The sequence below is a fragment of the Aspergillus welwitschiae genome, assembly GCF_003344945.1.
Source record: "Aspergillus welwitschiae strain CBS 139.54b unplaced genomic scaffold BDQ94scaffold_3, whole genome shotgun sequence".
Lineage (NCBI taxonomy): Eukaryota > Fungi > Ascomycota > Eurotiomycetes > Eurotiales > Aspergillaceae > Aspergillus > Aspergillus welwitschiae.
The window spans coordinates 880,279-897,592 of NW_020798697.1; the positions used below are offsets into that span (position 1 = coordinate 880,279).

Below are 17,314 nucleotides of genomic sequence, written 5' to 3' on the forward strand. Positions count from 1 at the left end.
TCCTGTTGTTGTTCCCCAGAGCAGCAGGGCGGCAAGAACATATTCCAGTCCCTAAATGAGTTCGTATTGTTGGCTTTCAAATGCTTGGGCCGATGTTATTTACCAGTGCGGGCAGCGTCAACCAGTCGTCAATCCACAACACAGATTTTGTCTTTCTTCTGGTATGGAAGCGAAGGATCACTGTTAAAGTACCCAAGACAGGGAAGAGGATAGAGATCGTAATGATTGCAGCGGGAGTTGCGTATGTTCGTGACATGATGATAATGTCGGTCTTGGAATCCCATCGACAATGAGAGAGGAATCATTATGCGATGAGGAGTGGACTGACACAACAATAAAAACCATGGCGCCGATACTCCCCTCGCGTCGTTGCTTGAGGTGTGTGTGTGTGTGTATACCTTGTGGCCCTTCAGCTGGAGGCGGCTACGGGCATGCTGACTAGACTAGGTTACACTCCGGGATGATCCTGGCCAGGTCAGGCTCTCCCACCAAACGAGTCTATTTTCAGAACCCATTTCTCAAGTGGCCTCTGTTTGTTTCTTCTCTTGCCTCTTGCTTGACATACTGTCAGCCTTCCTCCATCTCTCTTTCACTGAGTACCTTGAGCCTGATTCTTAATTATGTCTTTGCTCTGGAATGTGGGGGTTGCTGCCTTGCTGGCTGTACTTTGGACGGCCAGTGAAGCTGTCCGTCGCCTTTATTTCCACCCTCTGGCCCATATTCCCGGACCTCGTCTTGCAGCTCTGACATGGTGGTATGAATTCTATTTTGACGTTATTAGGCCCGGTCAATACGTATTCAAGATACAGGAGCTTCACATAAGATATGGTATGTCATGCTCTGCTTCATGTGCGATCCCCGCTGACGATTGTAGGCCCAATCATCCGTATTACCCCAGATGAGGTTCATGTCAATGACGTCGGATTTTTGGACACTATTTACGCCCCTTCGATGATCAGAAGGGACAAGTATGGTTATCAGCTGAGGAGCCTTCGCGTCCCAGGGGGACTGGGCACAACCACCGACCATGACCTGCATAAAGTCCGGCGAGAGTCACTTACACCCTTCTTCAGCAAGAAGAACATTCAGTACATGGAGGGGTTGATCACAGACAAGGTCGACCAGTTGAAGCAGTTGATATCCACCCATGTAGCCAGAGACACACCAGTCAACTTGTCAGATGTCTTTTTTGCATTCTCAAATGAGTAGGTTGGCACATCTTTTGCTTGCTATGGAGGCTGATTGCCCAGTGTTGTCAACAACTTCCTCTTTGCGCACCGAACAGATGTACTTGCAAGCGAACCGAAAGCCGCCACCCTCCGCCAAAACAGCAAAGAGCTCTTGATGGGGATCAATATCAACAAGCACTTTCCGCAAATCCCCGATTTCCTGGAGTCGCTCCCAATGTCCATAAGCCGCCCAGTGATGCCTCCAGGCCTTATTGATTTGCTTACCCTATTTGACGTGAGACTCTGCGCCGAACAAATGAACCAAGTCTAACGATTTAATGCAGCGGGTTCGTGAGGAGATTTTCATGATTAAGAAGGACAAAGAATCATCAGTGGCTCACAAGAAGAACATTGGACCGACAGGCAAAGAGTCAGTATTTGATTCATTAGTGGACAACCCAAACCTGCCAGCCTCAGAGAAAACGCTCCTGCGGTTACAACAAGAAGGGGCCCTTCTAGTTCTAGCGGGAACCGAATCACCAGCTCAGACTCTCAACATCATATTCTATCATCTCCTTGCCAACCCCGCACTTCTCGAGAAGCTTCGCAGGGAGCTCCGTGCCGTCCCTGTACCTTCTTCATGGACCCAACTCGAGCAACTTCCGTATCTATCCGCAGTAATCGAGGAAGGCAATCGGCTTTCTTTCGGCGTCACGGCTCGGTCCGCACGTATCGCTCATGAGCCGCTGACCTATACGCCTTCCGCGTACGTCTCCTCGACCTGTCCGCCCAGCACCAGAAGCAAGTCGTACATAATCCCAGCAGGCACTCCGGTGTGCACCACGACTCTGAGTGCGCACACTGCGGACACCGTCTTTCCGGATCCTTTCGTCTTTGATCCGGAACGTTGGCTCGGCGATGCTGGGAAGGAGCGACGGAGGTTTCAAATGGCGTTCAATAAGGGAGGGCGAAGGTGCCTTGGGATTGAACTCGCGCGTGCGGAGCTGTATCATGTGGTCGCGGCCCTGGTTCGAGAGTTCGACATGGCCCTATTTGAAACAGATGCCGACGATGTGGCATTTATGTATGATTACCAGGTTGCCATGCCGAAGATGGGTTCTAAAGGGGTGAGAATTATGGCGAAATTGGCTCATTGAGAGTATCCATAGACCCGACTGCTACCAGATTTTTGGGTGACTAGGATGGGTAGTATATTGTGGATGGGACTGGTCAGAAACCATGGATCTAGTAGAGGATTAACCCTACACTATCCTGGTGGACTCAATTTCGGGTTGTGCCGCCAGTTCATTGCTATCAGGTCACTTAAAACCACCAATGTCTAGCGCTTGGGCGATGCATCATTTAATTTCCAGCCTTACTAATGCCAAGTCGCACGGTGTATGCGCCGGCCTCTATCAACTGTGGTTTGGTCAGTGATTTGATACACTAATGCATAACTAGCTCTGTATGTCTCACTTAGTACTCTCTCCGCGGAAATTTTGTGGGTGGTGGGTCAGAAACCGACGAACAATCAGTAGAGCTGCGTGCTAGGCGCTTATGTGCTGGGTGGACAAGAGCCCTGTGATTACTAGTTGGAGGGGTTGGACCCTTCTTGCCCCGTACACTTGAGTTCGTAGGTCAGCTGTAGGGGTCTGTAGATAATTGTGGGTACTGGTAGTCTTCTCAGCCTTGTTGGCCGTAACTTGGTCCCTTAGGGTACGGAGTACATCATTCAAACATTACTACGCTAATTCGCACGAGGATATTGTCTACTACTAAATGCTGCTACCTGCGCTGTCTGCCTTAATGTATTATAGCTGCCTTTTGATTACTCTAGCAAATGCAACTGCCAGCGTTCCAATATTATAGCCTCGTTCCGAGCTCCTCTCCCCCTTCCCCCCTCCTCCCCTAATTACCACCACCAGACAATGCTCCCTATCCCTCCGACAAGAGTCGCCAAACAATTCTTCACACATCTCCCGTATTATCTCCAACTACGCGCATCGAAGATCCTCATTTCTAGCTTGTTCGTCTGGCTTTTAATATTCTACTATTGCCGAGTCACCCTCTGGCATGATCCACATTCTGCCTATTTCCAAGATCGCCATGTCTACGAGCTGGATTACAGTCTCCACCGCGAACGTGAGGCCTGGCATTTTATCTCACAGCATAATTCGGGCATAGATCCACCAGATTATGTGAAGAGTGGAAGCACACCATCTGTTTGTATAGCCATGGTCACTGTTCGACGAGACTCGGACCACTATTTTGAGGCATCTGTTGGCTCGCTGTTGGAGAGCCTGGATGAAAGGGAGCGGCAAGCGTTGTATCTTAGTATTCTTTTTACAGATACAGATCCGAGAGTACATCCCAGTTGGGATCAGAAATGGGTGGGCAGGCTCGTGGACTCAGCGGATACTTATAATGTGACAGAAGGACAACTTCAGCATTTGCAGGATCTGGAGAAAGCAAAGAATTTCTATGAGAAAGGAGTCTTGTGAGTCTATTTTTCCCAAGAACTTGATTCATTACCATCTGCTTCCAGGATTGAGCCAGCTAATAGCCTGCAGCGATTATATATACGCCCTACGAGCCTGTCAGGAAGTAAACGCCCCCTACACCATCATTTTCGAAGACGATATCATCCTTGCCACAGGGTGGTTCTCGAAGACTCTGAAGGCGCTCTCCGATATTTCACAACGGAATCAACAGCCAAGGAATCCCTGGATCTACCTCCGTCTCTTCTACACCGAGACCTCATTGGGCTGGAGCGATTCCGACATGGCATACAGAAACATGCCCTTGATATTTGGCCTTCTCATGCTGTCTACATTCTCATCCTTATCAATGCTTCGGCACACTCGGTTCCAATGGCTGCACCTTGACACCCTGAGCATCGTGGTTATCTCTATGATATGCGTTCCAGCCTTCACCGCACTCGTATACATGGCCGGAAAATACAACGTAATGCCGCTCCATGGTGTTGTCGAGATGAACCAGTATGGATGTTGCACCCAGGGCTTGGTGTTTCCGAGGGAAAATGTGGACGGTCTGATTGAGTTCTTGAGCGCAAGAGGACATGGTCAGACGGACTCTATGATAGAGGAATACGCTGATCAGAACCAGTTGACTCGATATGCTCTGGCACCGCCCCAGCTGCAGCATGTGGGGTTGAAGTCGAGCCGGAACAATCTTGACATCAATACTCAGAGTACGTGGGCATTTTGGTTCGAGACCAATGATCCGGCCAAATTGAGAAGAGAACACGCTACGCTTCTGGAAGATTATGATGTGGAGAGGATGCTGAACGTATAGACTTATCAAAATATAATTCCCGATCTGAAAAGAGTTAAAGGCGAATTGTTAATTCCACCAGATCACTGGAAAGCGATGGAAGTGCCTATGATTGGGATAATTTCGCCCGATGCCCAAGTTTAGAATAGACATCAATGTATAATGTGGTCTATTTAGATTGTATATAGTAGATTTAGAGTTGGTATACCGACACACAGGCAATGGCAATTCTCGGGTTGATGTAACCGTCCACATGAATTGTTAGGCCCGAGCATGTGGTTGTGAAACACAAACAATATGCATGATATAGTAGGGGCATAGTGAGGTTCAACCAGGCTATTTTAGCCTGCCTATCGGAGCATAACGTGTCAACCATAATTCTAATTTGACCTCCCATCCTCTATACAACATCATAACTACCGGTGGTAAATTAATCCTATTTAGGAAAGTTTACAATACAGGCTAGTCGCGAAGGGTTTACCCAGACCGCCTGTCTGATTCAGTATACCACGAATTGCTCCTTTCGGTTAGGATCATCACCACTGTAGGCAGGAAGTGCAGGAAAACAGCATATCAAATGTCAAATCAAAAGCGGGATGCAGCACTGATACTTGGCTGACCGCTACCAGTCGCCAATGCTTCTGTCCTTGTGGGTCGGCCTATAATAAACGCCAGTTAAAGAGTGTGTTCTTGGTTCATGAGGCGGGGAAAGCGTCCGTGATCACATGTAGCAGGTACCTATTAAATACAAAGTAACGTCATTAACCTTCATTTCCTTCACTGCTTCGTTGTATCTCCTCCTCTAAAAGCACAACATGTCAACAACAACAATTGAGCTAGCTCCACAAGGGCTACAGGAGTCTCAGAGCCCAGTTCAACCATTCGGCCCAAGTACCGAAGAGGCAATCGTACAACAGAAGCAAAAGTGGAATGATCCTCCCATCAATAGATGGCGTCTTTTGGCTACATTTATCAGTTTCACGGTTGTGGGGGCAAATGATGGTGTTTACGGAGTGAGCTCTCTTTCTCATTATCCTTCCGCATCAGTGAAGGATAACAGACTGATCACTTGTTCTGCAGGCGCTCGTCCCATATGTATGCTTTTTATAGGCCTAAGTCGGTTCTTTAAATCAGAGAGATGCTGAAAGTGAAGTAGCTTCGCGAAGACTATAAATTGTCTACCACCGTGGTCTCTTTGATCTTCGTGACTCCGTTTGCCGGGTATACGATAGCCACGCTCATTGTCAACAAGATTCATATGACGCTTGGACAGCGAGGGATTGCGATCATCGGTCCTCTATGTCATATCATTCCATATGTGATAATGGCCATTCATCCGCCTTGGCCGGCAATGCTGGCTGTCTACGTGATTGTCGGTTTGGGCAATGGCCTCATTGACGCGGCATGGAATTCCTGGATCGCTGATATGGCCAATGCGAACGCCATGATGGGGGTCCTTCAGGCATTTTATGGTCTCGGGTATGTGGACATTGTGATGTAAAATTACTACCCCTTGGCGATGCTGAGGACCACTGCAGGGCAACCATAAGTCCACTGGTAGGGACTCAGATGATCAAGTCCGGCCTTCGCTGGAATTATTTCTACTATACACTGCTTGGTGGGTCCGTTCTAGAACTAATGGTGAGCTCTACTCTGTTCTGGAAAGCAAACGCGGTTAGCTACAGGGCCACGAATCACAGAAACTCCGACAGTGGCAACGGGAGCAGGACTACAGAGGCTATTAAAAGTCCTATTACCTGGCTAATAGCAGTCTGGCTGTTTGTGTACATGGGAGTTGAAGGTGCGTCGCTCTGCTAGATGACTGATTTAATCGGCCAATCTGATCATGTAATCTGATCAGTGTCGGTCGGTGGCTGGGTCGTGGACTTCATGGTTCAAGTTCGTCATGGCGAGCCCTACCAATCTGGCCTGATTCCCACCGGCTTTTGGGCTGGTGTCACCGTGGGTCGTCTAGTACTCGGTTTTGTGAATGACTGGTTGGGTATGCTTCCCTTTCCTCCACCAAAGCCTGACTACATGAATACTGAATGATAATCAAGGAGAACGAATTGCTATCAGCATTTATCTTGCGATCTCAATCGCCCTAGAGCTTATCTTTTGGCTGGTGCCACAGTTTGTCGTATCTGCAGTGGCGGTCTCGCTGCTTGGCTTCTTCACTGGCCCTCTATTTCCCGCAGCCATTGTTGTGGCGGCTAAGCTGCTCCCCAAGCACCTACATACCCCCGGCATTGGACTTGCATCGGCTTTGGCTGGTGGAGGTGGAGCAATGTACGTTTATCTCCCTTACTTCACAAAACTTTCCGACCTATTGTTGCTTAAACTACTTGACTAATATTCCGCTCGACCGTAGACTGCCATTTGTTGCCGGTGCTATATCCGGGGCGCGCGGTGTACAAAGCCTGCAGCCGTTCGTTCTCGCGTTGTTGGTTGCATTGATCGCCATATGGGTGCTGCTCCCACGGAACAAGCATCATGCTCACGGCGTCTGAAGCAATGATATAAATGTGTGGTTAGATAGATAGCAGTGCTTGAACAAGAGCTTACTTTCACAAAGGGACTGCCGCTATTCCCTTATTCTGCGTCCCGCATCGAAGCCCCTAGTACATAAGGGTCCTTGTTGTCCGTGTTGAGCAAAAATTCAGTGGATCTTTGCGTTTCCAAAATATTATATATACCTTTTTCGTTGCCTAAAGACACCGTTATTCGGCAGAAGGCAGTCGTGAAGCACGATATTATGGACAAGACAGTATATATGACCTAGCTTGTCTCATCCTCTGAAATAACCTCTCAGTAATCCTTGCTCTTGTGCATTATCTAGCAGCCTTATGTTGGGGATCTACTCTTTTGCCTACTGCCGGCCTTAGAGCCATATCTGATCCGGGCGAAGAAGCTTCTCAGCAGTGAACTATCGCAACTGTATCGAATCAGTGCAAACTCCAGAGGGAAGCGTTACTATTGCCCAAAATTATCATAGTCGAGCTGCCAGAATAAAGGGAATGCAGCCAGTCAGCTCTTATACTCCTGTTGCCAAGCGCACGCGCAGCAACGTGATGAGGAACAAGAGACTCCTCTTCATAAAAAATCTGTCTGCAAATTCCACTCCTATGTCTCAAATACCAACTCCAGATGAATCTGATCGCATCATGCATGTTGTCTTATAAGAGTCAGATTAAGGTCCAAGAGGGAGCTCAGATGTCGGGTTGGATTTTGAATGGGATATTACCCTCCTCTACATAAACTGTGGGTCCCTTCCTTATCCCTATACCGAAGCTGAGATCACTAATGCATGGGAAGCTTCATTGTCTAAATAGCCGAACGATCTAATGGGCTCCTGGCTTCATCAAAATGTTATGAAGTCTCGCAGTGATCATTATCTATCCTGGGTTCGATCTGATTTCCGCATCAACAAGACTCTGGATTATGATATTCTAGGAGCTGGGCTTAATTATCACCATAAGCATTTCAGTTTTAAGCAAGCCTCTCAAGCTTTCTCAGTCCTTATGCACTGCTTCGTAATACTGCACTACGCTGTCGAGTATCTAGCATTCCTCCACAATCATCATCTCTATATTTCTTAAGTCAGTTCATTTCCTTGGTTAAAGAATAATAGGAAGCTATATTTGATTCGGATTTCCGCTCCCCGGATAAGGCTGTACAACCAAATGAGATTTAGTAGATATCTTATTAGTTGATATAGTAGCTTGAGTAGGAAAGAGGTTAGATAGTATGTGTCGGTCTGGTCATTTCTGCGCGGCCAGGCCACAGGTCCAGATGAGCTGGAACAAAACAGATTGATTATATTAGCCGCCATCATATGTTTGCTTATAGCTGTAGCGACCACGCAGACCCACGCGTAGTACTCTACAGGAAAGAATCTCATATTAAACCTCTCATGGTGATATTCAGAGGATCACTGTGTCTCCTGTCTTCAAGAAAATCTTTCCGGATTCACAAGTAGTGTTCCAGTCAAATACTTCATGTCTTTGAGCACTATAGTAGCAAACTCAACGAAATTGAACTTCCTTAAACTGAGCGCGGGTTTGAAAGCAACTGGATATCCAAGTTTTGCTATCAGTATGGTTAGTAACTTATTGACTTGTAAGTCACATTACTGCTTTATTTTTGTTGTATTATTAGTATCCTTTATGAAGTCGGAGTTGTTACTATATAGGAGTTCAGTAGTCATCCTTAACATTGATAGTATCGGGTGGAGTGGGAGGAGTGCTATATTTTCTCATGTACTCATGACCACTACGAGTAGCAGCGGCACCCCGTATCGAGCGCCGTAGCGGGCAAGGCACCAAAACCAATCATGCTAGGGATCATCATGATCAGCTCTGCACCCTTGATCGCACCCTTGATTGCACCCTTGTCAGTTTTGTCAGAAGTTAATCAGCATCCTGCCGATGTCGTGGAGACCGTACTTTCGACACACTCTACAAAGGAGATAGTCTTGACAAATTTAACACCCAACTAACTAGTAGTACGCCCCGCCACAATCTCAAAAATGAGAAGCAGCCCCCTTGCCTAGATAGGCAGATTCAAAACACGCGAACTCAAGGCGTATCGGATCTATGCACATGTATACTTTAGTTTTGGGCAAGGACTTGAACAGGTTCGAGTAACAAGAACGAGAATAAGAGTTCAAACCATAGCGGTGGAAGAAGTCTAAACGGATAAAGGTTCAATAGCTGTCCCCGTGGCTGGAAATAGTCCGAGCATGTTTTCGGTGGATGGGAGGGTTGGGATCCCCGGATCAGCGAGATTGATCACGGTAGAAAGAGATGCAAGGAAACCCTGGCCAGCCAGTTGTGAATGAGGCTTAGGATTGGTAGAGTACAGTTGAGTTTTGGGTTGGCAAGTAGGTGTCATGTGTTTTGTTCGGTTTTGTCGGGAGGGGAAGGGTGGAAAAAGGTAAATAGGTTTCGGTTATTGAGTTTCGGGGGGAGAGGTACGAGACATAGGAGGGCAGCTTGGTATGCAGGGAGGCGAGAGATAGCTACGATAGCTACTCTGTAGGGTATAGTATTGAGGGAGAGAGGAAGAGGGGGAAAGAGGGGAACACACATGCATACTTGATGCGGTGTTCATACCTACCTGCATTACAGACGGGATGTCATACAAACAACTAAACGGGCATCCCTGCTGCAAGAGACAATCATGCAGGTAACAGCGGTGGTGGTGGTGGTGGTGGTGGTGGTGGTGGTGGTGGTTGAGTATGTAGAGCGGAATACCAAAGTGTGGATCAACCGGAAGAAGCGGGAAGGTGTCGACCCAATATCCATGGCCATCCAATTCCTGCTCTCATTCAGCCTTGTGGGTCCGGCATCACAGGTCCATTGTTGAGTCACGAAGCCTACTCTGTACAAGCCATGCCATCTGAAAGAAAAGACAGAGAGGGAGGGATGGATAACCACGGAAAGGGAGGAGCAGGTGACTGCTGAAATCCGAGGAGGGGAGGGATGATCTCATCCTGCCGACCGTTCCGGGATGCGAGGATCTGCAGAGTTGCAAAGCACGGCGGAAGATTTAGTCTCACTGTAGCTCGAAGCTTCTCGAGAGAGGGAGGGAGTGCATTGACTGATTATTGATCCCGTTGGAACCCGCCGGGTTGCACGATGGGACGTGGCGTGGTCGCCATTGGTCTGTGCCGAAGCTGGTGGAAGCTGCTTGATGACCAGCGCTGAGTACGGTGCTGAGTCACGGTGAAATCATAGTTAACATTCCTGGAGATAATTATTCAGTATGAGTGAAAAGACTAGATGCTTCTGATGATGGAATAGATGATAGAGATGGGATGGACAGTGAGTAGTGATGATGGAAAATTGTAGAAAGGTAACCAGAATTGAAGAATGAAGATAAGACCGAAGGAAATCCGACGAGATCCAGACCGGGCGATCCCCCGTGACGCCAAGCCATGACGATGGAACTTGAGTGGCTTCACGGCTTCAATTCTGGCTTCTTCCACCCTCCAATCCTTCAATCACCGTCCAGTCACGCAACCTGGCAATCATGAGTTGACCAACAACACCCTCTCTCCCTTGCCTGGTCCGTTCCCGACTCTGTCCATCTGGCTCCATCCATCAGTCCATGGTCCACGCTGATCCTCACACTAGCCATGCCGGACCTGATCCCCACCCCAACTGTGATGCAGACCCAGCTGCGTTGTTGCGGTTGTTGATGTTGATGCTGCTGTGATGGCCATTGCCTTCCACCTCGGTTGGGCACCCCTCCCATCCTAGGAACAGTATGATGCTGTCCCCTACCTTAGTATCCCTCTGTTGATGTGGTCTTCCTGCACAACTACGGCAATCTGGTCAGTGCAATCACACAACCGATACAACGACTGGTCCGCCTCGGAACTGACTTACTTCATGCAGAGGAAATTATGACGCATCTGGGGAAAAGCGCCAAAAAACCCGCCTAAGCTGGCCCTCCTTCCGTTGGCGTCCCTCAGTTTTCCCTGGACAGGCCACTACTGAGGGCCAGAAAAACTTTCGGCTCAAGCTCAAGGGGGGAAAAAAAAAAAAAAAAAATACAACATCCTCTGACGTAAAAGATACGCCCCGTTAATTCGGTCGGCCATGCGCCCTTCCGTCCTATCCATTCAAGCCGACCAGGCGACATATAAAGAACCTTGTCCTGGCATTCCTTCCCCTCTTCATCCATTCATCAGAGTCCGACGAACCAGTCTGTCAGTGGAACTGAGCTTCTCTTTACGCGTCGCCCAATAAACTACTAGCTGCCCTACTATCTCACTTTCTTCCCATCTCTATACACTTTCAGTCCAGTCAATCGCAGCCATGTTCTCCAGTACTGTGGCCCGTCCACTACAGCTGGTGACTCGGTTCATGCAGTGGGCCAGTGCAGTCATCGTGATGGGTATCACCTCCTACTTCATCCACAAGGGACCTCGCGGCCAGCACACCATCTACTGGGAAGTCATTGTAAGCATGCTCCCATCCTTGATGTAAACAGATCAAACCTTATCAACTAACCATGGATTAGTCGACCATGTCTGTTGTCTTCTTCCTGCCCGCCTTTATCTCGCCGTTCATGCCCAATGCCCTGAGCAAGTTTGTCTTGATCATCGATGTCATCTTCTCGTACCTGTACGTGCCATCCAATCAAGCAACATCTATATTCTTTTGTGCTGGTACTGACCATGACCACAGTTGGCTCACGGCTTTCATCTTTGCCGCGCAAGACTACAACTGGCACAACTGCGGCGCCAACTCTCCCCCCGGCCTGTCCTGCTCCAAGAAGAAGGCCAATGAAGCCTTCATCTTCCTGACCTTCATCTTCACCTTCTTCGCCATCTTCCTCGAAGTCGGTGCCCTCTGGGCCTACCGTCGCGAGAGCACCCCAGTCCGGGAGAAGAACACCGGTGGCGCCCACGGCGGTCCTGCTGACGCGCCTGTGGCCACAGCCTAGATTTGAAACTCGACTGCCAGATAATCCGTCTCGACTAATGGCGGCGACGCATGCCAACGCATTCTCTTGTGCGTTCATGTACCGGTCTACATGTACATCACGCACAAGCGATAGCTGTCGTCCGTCTCCAGCGAGATGATGATTCGATACCCTTTTCCGTCTCTCTCTACGACCATGATACCACAGTTGACTTGGCTTTGATTGAACATCTACTAATACTGATGATGTTAATACGTTTGATATCCCTACATACTAATGTCCATTCGTTAATGTCCGTACGACTTGAACATGCTTGAACGACCTGAAGAAGGAGAAGAGGAATAGGTGGTGGGTGTGCATAGATGGATCGGGGTGGTGACCGGGATCGTTGCTGTTACTAATACCATCTTTACTAATTACCACTATAATCTTGTCTTGTCATTCTTTACACAACTGATTTGATTCTGTTCTATTGGATCTACCCCGTGCTGTGCTGCGTCTGGGTTATCCAATGTGTAATAATAGTACAATAATAATATATGGTCTGTCTAAATTGCAGAAACATACTAACCAGCCGATAGCTGAAGTTGTAGAGGTTGTAAAAGGTTTTTCAACAATACATAATAGTTGCTGATTGAGTTACACAATCATACTATAATCGCCTGATAGTTACATATATATAATCAGTCAAACTAAACCTCCAGCTCATCTTTGATAACATAACCCAAGTACAAACCCATTTAACTGGAAATCAAGGACCATTTGTCTTTTATCCTAGAGTCATAATTCTCATTTCAAGTATGTCCGTTCCCATGTCACAAGCCGCCCACTCTCTCCCCGAAATAACTCGAGAGTAGTAAGTAATGTTCTGTCCCCCGTCTTCATAGTATCTGACAAATAGATACGAGACACACTTAATCTAATCTACAATGATTATTTCTTGTACTTTCTAACCCATACTCGAAACAATCGATGTGGTATGTACAGATTTTACTGCTTTACAACTTGTCTAGCTAACAGTATCAAAAAGTATATATGGGTGTTTCTCAGTGTCTGCGGGGGATTACAACTAAGCTGGGCCGGTATAGATGAACTGACAGTAACAAGAATGTTAACTAATAAGTTAGCTGGTACTACTAGTCAGATGATTCGAATTAGCTGGCTACGCAGGCAAAGATACACTAGTGGTATGGGTTTATGTGTATGTGTATGTGTATCAACCATGTGTATCATGGTTGATAGCTTGAAAAATATCAGGATATTCTGGGACTACATAAGATATATCGAATCAGGGCAATGGCAAACTGTAACTGGGTTTGTTAACTGGTATTGTGCATGTCAAGCTGTCGGTATGGGCTACTCTTGCGATTTTATAAGATTAATCAAGAGTCTGGTGTCTATTCATGGATCGGTCTATCTTATTATCGCTTCAAGTGTCTATCCAACTCGTGTCGTCTCTATCTGTCACTCCAAACAAAACTCCAGTTACACTTACAATCCCGAGACACCCACCTGTCCAGCTCAACCCATACATACATTTACACACATCAAGCCCGTCCCAACCCCTGTGGGAAATCCAAAATATTCAAAGGGTCCCACTTCTTCTTGATCTCCTTCAGCCGATCCAAAGCGTCCCCATAATACCTCTCCGCCCAGTTCTGCAAATACGGATCGATATAATTCTGATACGCTTGCCAACCGCCCTTAGGATCGGCCTGGCGCACTGCATCCGCGACATCGGAAAGCCTAGCAACTGCAGTCTCCCGTGCTGACGCATTTGTGAACCCCGGGAAATCCCAAGCATAGATTTGCGACATGAAGAGATTGTTTCGGTGGTTGAAGGCCATGGGCCCGACAGAGTCATCCGGGGGCAGGGTGGTAGCGGCGTCAGGGCCATTCAGGTCGAAGGATATGAAGGCATCAGGCCCGGCGGGCTGGATGGCGGAAAATATCCTCGAGATGGAGGCGCTGGTGTAGTTAGGGTGCCCGTCGTCGAAGAGGGATTTGGCGTAATAGGGTTGTGGGACAGACGGAGAGTCGAGGTCACCCATGAGATTGGTGAGAGCGGAGACCCAGTTGGTGTAAAAGGAGCTGGTGGTTGTGAGGGGCTGGATGGATTGGCGTGCGAGTGGGGAAAGGAGGCGCTGGATAGTTTCGTTGTAGGCGGCTGAATCGCCGAGGTATTGGCCAGTAAAGGTGCAGTAGGCCTTAGGGGGCTGGTAGCCACCATCTATGATGAGTTCTCCACCCAAAGAGGTCGGGAAGCCCGCAGAGGAGGTCGCTGGGTGGGATCCAATCTCTTGTAGGGTTAAAAGGACCTGTACGCAGTCTGACTGACTCGCGAAGCCAATGTTGTAGTTGACGATAGCCGTTGGGGCGGGCTGCATGCGGTAGGTGAACGAGGTAACGATACCAAAGTTGTTGGAGCCAGCACCCCGAAGCGCCCACCAGAGATCACCATCATTCGTGTCGTCAGTAGATGTGGTATTGGGGTTTGTTGCCTTAGGGCTGATCGTTCGGATGCGGCCGGTCACATCCACAAGCTCCAGTGAGACCACTTGGCTTGGAATTAGCTGGGAAATTCGGAAGGCATTCGAACGAATCATTCAACTTACATCTGTCTACTAGCCATCCCCACTCGCGAGAGGTAAACCCCCAGCCACCTCCCAGGCTGTGTCCAGCTACCCCCACCCCCGGACAGGTGCCATGAGGCAAGGCATACCCCGCGCGGCCCATCGCCAGAGCTAGCGGGCCAAGCTTCTGACCCATCTGCACGGTAACCTCCTGTGTGCTCTCGTCCAGGACAATGTCGGTCATCTGGCTGGAGTCGATGACGACTTGTCCTGATAGACTGTACGCAGCATAGCCATGGCCACCGCCACGGGTCGTGAGAGTGACCCGGCCCTGCTCGGCTGCCACGCAGCGAACAGTAGCAGCAACTTGCTCCGTTGAGTTGGGAATGACAACAGCTTGGGGATGGGGGTGGTAATTGCTATTGTCCGCCACCGTGAGATTCGAGTACCCAGCATCCGTGGCGTACACAACTGATGCGCCAGTAGCTCCTAGACAGGATTCAAGGGACCTCGGCAGCACGCCATTGTTGGCCGTTGCGGGAGTGGAGATGTTCCCAGGGTTCTGAGGCAGGGCTGCGAGTTGGTTGGGCAGCATGAACAAGACTGCTGCCGTGAATATGACTGGAGGAGCCATGATGTGAGAGCGAAGGTGGGATTATACTGCGGTAAACTAGTACAAGGGGCATACCAGGGACTGGTGCAATGTCCTTGGCCGGTGTTCTTGGGGGAAGATCGGGGTAATGTAAGGGGGTAGCGGTGTGCACTAAGTCGATTCGCGGTTCAGATCGGCGGGAAAAGAAATGGGAAAGATGCCATTTTAGCCAAGGGGCACGGTCATTCCGGGCGATCCGATATGTCTCAGAAGCACCGACAGATATAGAAGTCATTCTCGGATCTCTCCCCAATACGCCTTCCGCGGCTGGAACTCCACATACATTCCTTCCTCCGCTTGCATCTCCCTCGCACTACCAGAACCACATCCGCCCCCTCTGCCCTTTCAAATCTTTCTTTGATTGACAGACGAGAATTCTCGCTCGTCGGTCTTCATCCTAGACATACCCGCATCATCCTGCATCGCCTTCATTGTGGGTGCTTTATTCACCGCGATCACCCGGCCCAAGCTCAGCCAATGTTCCTTTGCTTGCGCTCAACCACCCCATAAGCACAAAGTACTGATGCAAGGCCGGCAATGGGGCAGACTGGTGGCCGATGACGAGCAGCTAGCAGTCTTAGCTCACAGCGCGCAATAAGGAGAAACTACCCGAGTAGACAGTGCCTCCGTCGACGATCAATTTATCTGCTCGCAAAGGCGATGCAGACTGATAAGTCTGGCATGGCGAGGCCGGCGCGCTGACATAATGCAGGCGAAAGAGGCTGCTTGGAGCGGTCAGGCGTCCTTTAGGCCCGAACAGCTGAATCCTGCGAGGCTGTGTAGTAATACCATAGTTACTGGCGGGTGATGAGTCGAACGCAACAGTCTCACACGCATACGCATGTCGCCAACTCAATACTGATGGTCGCATCAGGAGAATCCATAAGACCTTACTCAGCTTACGCCGGAGTTTTAGTCCAACAAAGTGCCAAAGCGGAAGTTGTGGTTCAAGAGCCAGAATCGATCTCTGGGCAAATATTATAAAGCTCACAATAACACTGTTGGACATCGGGGCATCTAATATGTCGAGTCAGCTTTTTCTCGAAAATTTGCGGCATTTAAGATTGGGCAACACATACGAAACTGGCTGCTCAAGAAAGATGATATGCCAGAGCATCTCGAAGACTGACCCCGCTGCAAAAGTATCCATATCGGTCGCCAGAGCCCAGTCGCGCATTCGCACATAGTCATCTCGTGGCCGCTCCCGGATCCGGTCCCTTGTGAGCACAAACTGACCACAGCAGACCCCACCGATCTCGGTAGGGACCTGCTCCCGCGGCACGGAGAACATATCCATGTAGATTGAGGTGAAGTTGCGATACACCACGTTATGGTTTGACTCCATGGCTGGATCAAAGGGGCGCACGGCTACGGGACATCCTGGGCGGTGCTCACAGCGGAGATTCGCATACCCAGCCTTATTCACGGCGTCCAGGCTGAGTTTTTGAAGCAGAGCGGACGACGCTGTGTCGCCGACATCGTTATGCCACTGAGTGGCAGAGGCATGCATGAAGGCCGTAACATCCGCAAGGTAGTCGTAGTGTTCAATGATGTGCGTCAGGTATGCCATGCCTTCGCGGGCCTTGTTCGCCGGGATAGGGCGGTATCCAGGCTCTTTGTCGGAGGTGTAGATGTAAGGTTTCCAACTATCCAACTGGTGAGCATGTCGTGATGGTATTTCAATCGGATCGAACTGGAGTCTAGAACACTTACTGGGGCTTGAGAGCATAAGCCCAGGTGACATCTTCAGAGCTAGTCTTCGCCAGAACCAGTGCGTTATGTTTGCGCCTAGCCGGATGTTTCTCGACTCGACCTGCATAGCGTTAGGGACCCTAGCTAAGTAAATCGATGAGCTTAGAGGTGGAAACGCACCGAGAACTAAGATGAGATCATCCCTCAATAGCCTGACGTACAGTAGAGCCAGGAGTCCCAAGCAAAACAGGGTGAAACACCATGTATACAGGCTTCTCGAGCACATGGGCAGACCCAGCGATTGGACCATTTTGTGTAGATCCCACTCAAGAAGGGATTGTTCGCCTTCGAAGACACTGCTGCCCTTGAATTGATCTCACCCGAGGCCGTTGAGGAGGAAGTCAATGGGGAGGGTTGATGAAGAGGCTCAGCCTTGCATGGTGGTTCTCGCATTAGAGTTTGGAAACCCTGCAGCATCGGGCTTTGAGAAGGTGGCTTTG

General features: G+C 49.1%; 9 protein-coding genes across 9 annotated transcripts; 7 read left to right on the forward strand and 2 right to left on the reverse strand.

Annotated features, from left to right (window-relative positions):
* The first annotated feature begins 384 nt into the window (after positions 1-384).
* BDQ94DRAFT_73278 (cytochrome P450) lies at positions 385-2,694 on the forward strand. Its single transcript, XM_026776421.1, has 4 exons — positions 385-828; positions 875-1,205; positions 1,251-1,464; positions 1,514-2,694. The coding sequence occupies exons 1-4, from the start codon at positions 621-623 to the stop codon at positions 2,324-2,326; spliced, it is 1,566 nt and encodes a 521-aa protein (XP_026631135.1). The 5' UTR covers positions 385-620; the 3' UTR covers positions 2,327-2,694.
* Positions 2,695-2,713: 19 nt separating this feature from the next.
* On the forward strand, positions 2,714-4,735 carry BDQ94DRAFT_135681 (uncharacterized protein). Its single transcript, XM_026764727.1, has 2 exons — positions 2,714-3,666; positions 3,740-4,735. The coding sequence occupies exons 1-2, from the start codon at positions 3,098-3,100 to the stop codon at positions 4,482-4,484; spliced, it is 1,314 nt and encodes a 437-aa protein (XP_026631136.1). The 5' UTR covers positions 2,714-3,097; the 3' UTR covers positions 4,485-4,735.
* A 520-nt stretch (positions 4,736-5,255) lies between these two features.
* Positions 5,256-7,126, forward strand: BDQ94DRAFT_135684 (MFS transporter). The gene is made up of 7 exons (XM_026764728.1): positions 5,256-5,476; positions 5,544-5,558; positions 5,620-5,942; positions 6,002-6,264; positions 6,325-6,465; positions 6,524-6,752; positions 6,835-7,126. The coding sequence occupies exons 1-7, from the start codon at positions 5,279-5,281 to the stop codon at positions 6,971-6,973; spliced, it is 1,308 nt and encodes a 435-aa protein (XP_026631137.1). The 5' UTR covers positions 5,256-5,278; the 3' UTR covers positions 6,974-7,126.
* Positions 7,127-7,544: 418 nt separating this feature from the next.
* On the forward strand, positions 7,545-8,225 carry BDQ94DRAFT_135685 (uncharacterized protein). The gene is made up of 2 exons (XM_026764729.1): positions 7,545-7,724; positions 7,779-8,225. Exon 2 carries the CDS (start codon positions 7,808-7,810, stop codon positions 8,060-8,062), a length of 255 nt encoding a protein of 84 aa, XP_026631138.1. The 5' UTR covers positions 7,545-7,724; positions 7,779-7,807; the 3' UTR covers positions 8,063-8,225.
* Positions 8,184-9,057, forward strand: BDQ94DRAFT_135686 (uncharacterized protein). The gene is made up of 2 exons (XM_026764730.1): positions 8,184-8,852; positions 8,909-9,057. The coding sequence occupies exon 1, from the start codon at positions 8,462-8,464 to the stop codon at positions 8,771-8,773; it is 312 nt and encodes a 103-aa protein (XP_026631139.1). The 5' UTR covers positions 8,184-8,461; the 3' UTR covers positions 8,774-8,852; positions 8,909-9,057.
* Positions 9,058-9,622: 565 nt separating this feature from the next.
* Positions 9,623-9,880, forward strand: BDQ94DRAFT_135690 (uncharacterized protein). The gene has a single exon (XM_026764731.1). The coding sequence runs from the start codon at positions 9,645-9,647 to the stop codon at positions 9,828-9,830; it is 186 nt and encodes a 61-aa protein (XP_026631140.1). The 5' UTR covers positions 9,623-9,644; the 3' UTR covers positions 9,831-9,880.
* Positions 9,881-11,287: 1,407 nt separating this feature from the next.
* Positions 11,288-11,918, forward strand: BDQ94DRAFT_166330 (uncharacterized protein; the record flags this gene model as incomplete). Its single annotated transcript, XM_026770516.1, has 3 exons — positions 11,288-11,431; positions 11,493-11,596; positions 11,660-11,918. 3 exons carry the CDS (start codon positions 11,288-11,290, stop codon positions 11,916-11,918), a joined length of 507 nt encoding a protein of 168 aa, XP_026631141.1.
* A 1,526-nt stretch (positions 11,919-13,444) lies between these two features.
* Positions 13,445-15,104, reverse strand: BDQ94DRAFT_166331 (FAD-binding oxidoreductase; the record flags this gene model as incomplete). The annotated part of the gene is made up of 2 exons (XM_026770517.1): positions 13,445-14,454; positions 14,513-15,104. The coding sequence occupies 2 exons, from the start codon at positions 15,102-15,104 to the stop codon at positions 13,445-13,447; spliced, it is 1,602 nt and encodes a 533-aa protein (XP_026631142.1).
* Positions 15,105-15,713: 609 nt separating this feature from the next.
* Positions 15,714-17,279, reverse strand: BDQ94DRAFT_73498 (DUF3431 domain-containing protein). Its single transcript, XM_026776423.1, has 4 exons — positions 16,995-17,279; positions 16,836-16,935; positions 16,202-16,768; positions 15,714-16,139 (listed from the first exon to the last, which is right to left on the reverse strand). Exons 1-4 carry the CDS (start codon positions 17,122-17,124, stop codon positions 16,070-16,072), a joined length of 867 nt encoding a protein of 288 aa, XP_026631143.1. The 5' UTR covers positions 17,125-17,279; the 3' UTR covers positions 15,714-16,069.
* Positions 17,280-17,314: the final 35 nt, after the last annotated feature.